The 8,787-nt window shown below is 41.6% G+C and overlaps 1 protein-coding gene across 1 annotated transcript in view; it reads left to right on the forward strand.

Annotated features, from left to right (window-relative positions):
• Positions 1-8,308, forward strand: part of GFRAL (GDNF family receptor alpha like) — a 36,051-nt gene extending 27,743 nt beyond the window's left edge. The window contains exons 9-10 of the mRNA XM_078851960.1: positions 6,998-7,079; positions 8,112-8,308. Of these exons, the coding sequence (XP_078708086.1) occupies positions 6,998-7,079; positions 8,112-8,184 (155 nt within the window). The 3' untranslated portion in view covers positions 8,185-8,308. The remainder of the gene's footprint in view (positions 1-6,997; positions 7,080-8,111) is intronic.
• The last annotated feature ends 479 nt before the right edge of the window (positions 8,309-8,787 follow it).

Consider the following 8,787-nt stretch of genomic DNA (forward strand, 5'->3'; position numbering starts at 1 on the left):
TGTTGGTGTAGAGGGCTCCTACATCCATAGTGGCCAGGATGTTTTCAAGAAGATCACCGATGGATTGTAGTTTCCTCAGGAAGTCAGTGGTGTCTTGAAGACAGCTGGAAGTGCTGGTAGCGTAGGGCCTGAGGAGGGAGTCTACATAGCCAGACAATCCTGCTATCAGGGTGCCAATGCCTGAGATGATGGGATGTCCAGGATTTCCAGGTTTATGGATCTTGGGTAGCAGATAGAATACCCCTGGTCGGGGTTCTAGGGGTGTGTCTGTGCGGATTTGTTCTTGTACTTTTTCAGGGAGTTTCTTGAGTAGATGGTGTAGTTTCTTTTGGTAACCCTCAGTGGGATCAGAGGGCAATGGCTTGTAGAAAGTGGTGTTGGAGAGCTGCCTAACAGCCTCTTGTTCATATTCCGACCTATTCATGATGACAGCACCTCCTTTGTCAACCTTTTTGATTATGATGTCAGAGTTGTTTCTGATGCTGTGGATGGCATTGTGTTCTCCACGGCTGAGGTTATGGGGCAAGTGATGTTGCTTTTCCACAATTTCAGCCCATGCACATCGGCGGAAGCACTCTATGTAAAAGTCCAGTCTGTTGTTTCGACCTTCAGGAGGAGTCCACCCAGAATCCTTCTTTTTGTAGTCTTGGTAGGAAGGTCTCTGTGAGTTAGTATGTTGTTCAGAGGTGTGTTGGAACTATTCCTTGAGTCAGAGACATCGAAAATAGGATTCTAGGTCACCACAGAACTGTATCATGTTCGTGGGGGTGGAAGGGCAGAAGGAGAGGCCCCAAGATAGGACAGATTCTTCTGCTGGGCTAAGAGTATAGTTGGATAGATTAACAATATTGCTGGGTGGGTTAAGGGAACTGTTAAGGCCCCTTGTGGCATGTAGTAGTTTAGATAGTCTAGTGTCCTTTTTCTTTTGTAGAGAAGCAAAGTGTGTGTTGTAAATGGCTTGTCTAGTTTCTGAGAGGGAGATCAGGAAAGGACCCAGGAAGAGGAAGAATCTCATCTGAGGCCATCTACTCTGCCCTTTCGTTGGTAAAACCCTCATTGGGGGTGGTTTTATTTTGGCGGTGGGAGAGCTCTCTTCCGCCAACAAAGAGCGCCTACGCTGCTTACCTTATGGCACAGCTGTGCTGCTGTAAGGTGCGCAGTGTAGACACAGCATGAGTTAGGTTGAATAAAGTTGAAAGCTACTCTCCAGACTGTCTGTGCACAGTTACCAATGGTTCTGGTTATGTTGGGACTGCCCTGGGATTTTAACTACTGACCTAGCATCTACAGTCCCGACAGACTGCACTTTAAAATTAATACATTCTGGCTTCCTTCGAACCAGAAAAGGAAAGAGTTGGGTGGCCCGAGTTGCTCTCACCTGCCACCTGCCTGAGCAACTTTGCTAAGATTTCTGAAAAATAAATAAGAATAGCAGAAGATGCAGTGGGAGTGCCTCGTCAGGCAATAGCCAAGTGCCCAAATCCTTATTATTGACCAAAGGTACATCTACACTGCAAAAAAAAAAAAAACAACCAAAACCCACCATGGCAGCGAGTCTCAGGGTACATCTACACTGCAGCAGAAGTCTCAGAGCCCAGGTCAATTGGCTTGGGCTCACAGGGCTGAGGCTGAGGGGCTAAAAATTGCAGTGTAGATACTCAAGCTTGGACTGGAACTTGGGCTCTGAGACCCATCCCCTCACTAGATTCCAGAGCCCTGCCCGAGCCTGAATGTCTATGTAACCCACACACCTGAGTGTGGTGTTCTGTCCCATCAAGTGGCACGGAGACCACTTAGAGAGAGATTAATGAGTCTGCTCTATGGCCTTAGCTAACAGCCATATGGCTTTTAGCTCATGCAGTGGAGGCTCATGCACTAAGCTCCAAAAGTCCCAGGTTCAGTTCAGCCCACCACAGACCGGGGTCTGCCAGCGTTACATCTACGCTGCAATTTTTAGTCCTGCAGCCTGAGCCCCGCAAGCCTGAATCAGCTGACCCGGGCCAGGTGAGGCCATGCCACAGGTCTTTTATTGCAGTGTAGAGGTACTCTCAGAGCCTGGGTCAAGTGACTCGAGCTTACGCTGATGGGCTAAAAATAAGTGTGTAGGTGGTTGGGGTCAGCCTGGAGCCTGGGCTCTGAGACCCTCCTTTCTTGCTGGGTTTCAGAGCCCGGACTCTAGCCTAACCGAGCACAATTGCACTGCTATTTCTAGCCCCACAGTGCAAGCCCAAGTCAATCGACCAAGACTCTATGGGTATCTCTACACTAGACTCACTGCTTTGGGTGGGGGATTTGCTGTGTAGATGTTGTTTTCACTCAGTTCCCCAAGAGCTTAGTTCAACTCCAGTCTCATCACTCAGGTTCCTTTATTTGGCATACTGCAAAGCCACACTGAGTTGATCACACTCAAATGTAGGCGGTGGGTATAGGGTGTGCCACACATACATAGTTACACAGCAAACCTCTTCCTTCAAATACATTTACAGATGTTTTCGGATTGGCTTGGTTACTCTGCAGGAATTTCTGTACTGCGTGTTCTGTCCCTACACTGCCCATGCAGGATGTACTCTATATGTCATCTTGCTTTCCAGGCTTATGTTATCTGTTGTGATCTTGTCCATTGTAAATGATTCCTTGGGTGTTCCCCCTTATCTTAGCTAGTACAGACATTCTGCTTCCTGCCTGTTGATCCATTTACTTCCCTAATCCTGTCTCCCAAAAAATGAGCCTCACCCGTGTCCAATAACTCATGTCAAACAAGGCCTACATTCCACTGCTTTTGTTTTACTTTTTTATATTAGCATTTGTTTCATTTGCATTATGTTTCTGGTTTTTTGGGGCTTTCTTTTTAAAGTTTGCTATCCAGCAACACATTCTCAAGACCACAGTAGTTGTAATAATTTGAACCACCATTAATAATAGGCTTAAAGTTTGAACCGGGGATGCATGCTCACCTCCTTTGGTATAGCTCACCAGCGTGTAATCCCACATGATAATATTCCTCTACCTTTAAAGCATCCTTCAGTAATTTTAACTATGCTTTTATTTTAATTACATTATAAAAAGCTGGTACAAAATATAAAAATCTTTTCCTTTATAACCACAAGAAATGTAGTTGTGAAACAGAACATAGTCCAATTAAAATAACACTCCCTGGGTCCATGTCAGAAGTGTTCCTCATCAGCCACCACCCAATACTTATCACCAGCCTGGGCAGTTTTTAATTTACCAGCATTTCAACCATACTGTGCAATTTGGAGACTGTTCCCCTACAGTGACTCCACAAGCAGACAACTCTGTTTGAGACATTACACCTGCAAGCATAGGTGTCCCCTCAGATGCAAACAGCAGTACAAGTCTGGGGCTTTCCAGACCCTGCACTGTCTAGCAACAGTATTTTAGGGTGGTAAAGAAAATTCTTTCATGCCATATGGGTTGCAGTAATTTCACATTTAACTTCATGGTACTGGACCCTTGTTAATTTTCTTACCTGTCTTGTACTGAATTTTTAACTTTTCTGTGGTGATAAGAGGGCAAGTTTTTCTTGCTCCATATATACTACACATGTTGGTATTATTAAAACCCATTGACTTAATCCCATACTTCCTTAAAAGCAATTACAACATTATGTATATTCTATACAGCTAACAAAGCTTCAGAATGAGTCTTTACCCCACTATCATGGTACATACTGGGTGAAATCATTGCCCCACTGGTCAATGGGAGTTTTTCTATTCATCTCAATGGAGTCAGGAATTCACCCATTGTATCTGAATTTAAAACATTCCCCCCAAAAAACAATTAATGAAAGGTTGTTACTGCCTACCAGCAGACACACTTTGTTGAAATACAGTTTCAGTGGCATGGCTGATACATTAACCTATGCAAATTGTCATCCACAGTGTTGTAGATCCAGATCATTTAAGATATTCGTGATTACTGTTTAATCTGAAAAAAATATTCGTGTGAAGATAAAATTTTACTTTGCTCAATCCAGAGCTTTGGGTGCAAAAGATGTTTTGTAAAGAGGGGAAGTTAAGAATGCAGAAATCTGATTTATTTCTTTGGGAAACCATAAAAACAGTGCTTGGCAAATTAATATTATTTTGCTATGAGTGTACAGAGATTTCAACTGTTTTCTAATGTGCAGTTCTGCAGTGGTGAGTGTCCAGACAAACAAGCAATTGACATGGTTTATAAGTAGAGCAGATGTTGTGGGAACTGAGATTAGTTCAGCTTCACTGACTTTAATTTGTAAATTATAAAACATTGTGAACTTCATTCTTTATAAATGTGGGGGGGGCCCTGAGACAACTTGTGAGGACCCCTCATAAACACTAATATGTCCAATGAATATTCAAGATCGTCCTCTCATGTACACAAATATAAGCAGCTTTACACACACTAATAATACCATTGAGGATTGGTTCCATGCACTGGAAAAACTCATTTCCTCTCCCAGCCTCTTTCTGCTGTCAGATGTCTTCTTACATCTATACAACCAACTCTACCTATACAGTCTACATACTGCCACTGTTCTCTCCCACACTATAAACAGGATGCGTGCAAAGGGATGGCTAGGGAAAGTCTGTAGCCCATGTCAGAAGTGCCCTGTGAATTACCTCACAACCACAGTAAGGGAGCTACAGACTAGACTCTCTCCTACTCCACCAGCATGTTGTGATTAGAGATACCAACATTTCATAGGGCAGCAGACCCATAGAATCATAGAATATCAGGGTTAGAAGGGACCTCCTGAGTCCAACCGCCTGCTCAAAGCAGGACCAATCCCCAATTTTTCCCCAGATCCCAAATGGCCCCCTCAAGGATTGAACTCACAACCCTGCGTTTAGCAGGCCAATGCTCAAACCACTGAGCTATCCCTTCCCCTCATCAGTCACAGCCCTGCCTCCTGTAATGAGTCAGGAAATGGTTGATCTCTGTAAAGCTGTGCAAATAATGGGTTTTTTTGGTTTGCTGGCTGTGCTGAAAAGTCTGAAAAGAATCATTTGAGGTCAAACAGAACTGTTTTGACTCAGAAAATTGCAGTTTTTCCTTTCAAAAATGTTGAAATGAAACAGTCAGATTTTTCAGAATCTTTTTCAACTCAAACAATTCAGCAAATTTGACATGAATTCTGCATGTTTTGGCCAAAAAAGGTCACTCAGCGCTAGGTCTATGTAGGTACTTACATTACTCCAAACACCTAATAGCTGAGATCAGAACAGCTGACGTTTTACCCTCCCCTGTCCACCATTCAACTATGAACTAGTAAATGCAATCTATGCCATTCACTTTCCACATACAGAATAGAAATCCCTGTACTTATTTCACTCACCTTCCCAGTATGGCTGGCGACACCAACCTACAGTCATAAATCAGATTTGCGACTTTATCCCACCTATACTACGCATACAAGGTTGCAGATACCAGAGTATAATATTTATTGAAACTGAGACTATTATTTCTTCATGGAATAGGGGCTGGAACCAGCACATATCATAATCTATGACATTTTCATTTGCTGTTCATGATGTGAAAAGTTGCCGTCAGTCATCCTAAGATCATAGAATCATAAAATATCAGGGTTGGAAGGGACTTCAGGAGGTCATCTAGTCCAGTTCCATAACTTGTTTTAATTCCAATGATATACCTGTCTGCCCATTAGTAGACAGTGAGTGGGGGACATAGTGTGAGAGCTCTGTGTGGAAACTTAATTTCTTTAATATCAGTTTCTTCCCCTCTTATTGTGCTTTTTCATTTGTTTATTGTACATATATATTGAATCTGACTTCACTTTAAAGTATATTTATGGGGGAGGATGTGTGTGTGTGTATATCCAACAGATATATTATTTCAGTTTATACTGTAAAGAAAAAGAATGCCTATCCCAGGCTCTGGACACCCTTGACAACTTTTTTTAAAAGCAGCAATTAAACACCCAGTCCACAGCAAACATACGGACTGAAGTTTAAGCCCTTCAAGCACTCCTCTGCCCCACTGAAGAGTACCCTGCCACTACTCAGACTCCCAAATCCCCCATTTCTCTGAAGCCAGGGAGAACAGCTAGGCCTTGCAGTATGACCTTAAGGTTAACGATGATGTGGTTTTGCCAATAGAGGTAACCGAAATTTTTTAACCAAATATTTTTGTCCACATTTTTTGTGTGTCAAAATCGAACTATTTCATGATAACCATTCAGTTATGACTAATTTTTGGATTTCTTTGATGAAAAAAATGAAAAAAAAATTTGAATTTTTTCATCCAAAAAATCAAAAATGGCTATGAAAGCAGAAGGCAAATAAGAAACACCCCAAATTGGTTATTTTCTTAAATCTCATTATTTTAAAGCAATCTTATGATTTGGGTAGTGGTCTGATGTGTTCTCTTTCAATGCTTGGGTGTAGCAATATTGAACATAGGCTTTTACAGACCTAGGCCCTGATCCAAGCAAATCTCTTATGCACATATTTAATTGTCAGCACATAAGGAGTCACATTAAATACATGCTTATGGGATTTGTTGGCTAGAGGCTCATGGGAAGGAGAGAATGCCAAAGCCCGGGGCTTGAACAGAGAATACCCTGCCAGCAGCCCATGAATTCTTTATACCAGTGAGGCTTCTGCTCTGGTGCCCGTGCAACTGTGGTAATATGCCATTGGGGGAGGGGTGTCTATTAGATAGGTAGGTCCCAGGCCATTAGTGTTTTTTAGGTTAAAACCAACACCTTAACATCAACCTGGAATCAAACAGGTAGCCAGGTGTAATGTGCTCATGGAAAAACATCACTTACCTAGTAGGATGTCAAATGCTGCACCACCATAAACTTCCACATGGAGTAAGTTGTAGCTCTCTCTATATGGAATCCTGTTGGAGTGGATATTTGCCAACTGATTGCAGGGAAGATGTGAAAGCTTTTGCAACAGTAGGAGAGGGAAGAATCCTTACTACTAAAACAATACAGTCCTTGTGTAATTTTCCATTTTTTTATCCATAGGTGAAACAATCTATATTATTGCATATACATCTTGCATAGTACTCATCCTGGGAATAATCCTGGTGGCTCTCCTAAAGACCAGGTAATCTGACAAAGTTACAAATCTTTGGTATTAGGAAATTGGCATTCTAGAGATGAGAGTTACTCTCCTGACATTTTGACTCTACCTTTGTAGTTGTGTTTAAAATGCAGTACAATGTATCCCAGTGCTAGAATGAATTAGTCCTGCTGGTACCTACCTGCTCCACCCTGTCAGAGGTAGGAGACTCAGCATGGAAATCTGTTTTGTGCACATCAATAATGCACTATGCTTAGCAAAAGGGACTCCATTTTCCAGCTTCCCTGTCCATCTCAGGTGAGGGTGAAACCTGTGGGCAAAATGTTGGGGGAGAGCAGGAATACTTCCCTGGCAAACAGGGGATGAACAGGTTGAATACTCACCTTGGGGTATGTTCACAAACCCATGCGTGGAGTTTTTTATCAGTGCAGGTCCCATTATTGTTGATGGGAGTTCTGTGGCAAATTGTCAGAGTGAAGGGTGTACCACATTTTATCTTACAAAGTGGCAACAAAAAAAATACACATTAACTTTGTCAAGTGCACAAATGTTTGTTTACATACACAAGTTAAATATGATGCATTTTATTGGGCCAGATTAAATGGCCAGGTTTTAAGACACACAATGTCACAGGATGGGGAATAGAACCAAAGGTGGCAAGAGATATAGTGGTAGGGTGTTGCGTGAAATTTCATTATTAAATTCTGAGACAGAGATCAAAGAGGAATTTTGTAGAAAGATGCAAAAGACAAGTCGAGGATATATGGAATACAGTTTATTTCTTTTCATATATATGGTTTGCAGTGACTGGAGACTATCAGTCAAGAGTATAAATAAAATGGGATTAAACATGGGTAGAAACAATTTAGAAGAAAGTACATTAAGTACTGTGAAGGGACTGATTTTATACCACAATGCTCATCGCAAATATAAGGGTTGAAATGCTGGTTCCATTGAAGTTGGTGGGAGTTTTGCTAATGACTTCAAAGGAACCAGGATTCCACCCAAAAGCTACATAACTGCACTATTAAATAAATGTACTCTCTCTGTTTTCAGAGCCTGCAGAGCAACATATCCATCAAGAAATCCCTCACCAGTTCATTCATCTGAGATTCTTATGGTCCATTAACAGTCATAGATAATCAATATTCTGGCAAACTCTCTTTAAGGCTATTCTTGGTAGCCAGCCTGTTGTGGATAAGTCATAATAAAATGTATGTTATAAAGTCTAGTTTGTGATGGGATTTTGTGGTTGAGAGTATGAAAGTTTTATATTTACTTATATGTACAAAACCTTTCCCAAATGGAAAAAATGTTAAAATTGCACTCATTCACTCACCTGTGCATGCTCATTGATTTATATGGCACTGTCTATGTCCCATAGTTTTGGACTGTCAGTATATGATTGTAAAATCTTCTTCTTCATCATCTGGCTTATGGAAAGGTAGAACAACAACTATAATTTTACATTTAGATGGTTAATCCAGATAACCTGTGTCTGGAGCAGCAGAGTGTATTGCGGGGATGCCTCTTTTGTATTTGTGACTCCGGCATTGAGTTGTTATATGTTACATGATCTGTTCTGGGTGACCACAGTTGCACACGGAGAATCTTTAATTTTACATTTGAGCATCTGTCATAGTTTGTGGTAAAAATATTATATCCGCATGAATCTGGGCTAGCTACATGGCTAAGAGTGGCAAAAAGAAGGTTAAGCCTGATTGCAGTCTGT

The sequence above is a fragment of the Lepidochelys kempii genome, chromosome 3 (assembly GCF_965140285.1).
Source record: "Lepidochelys kempii isolate rLepKem1 chromosome 3, rLepKem1.hap1, whole genome shotgun sequence".
Lineage (NCBI taxonomy): Eukaryota > Metazoa > Chordata > Testudines > Cheloniidae > Lepidochelys > Lepidochelys kempii.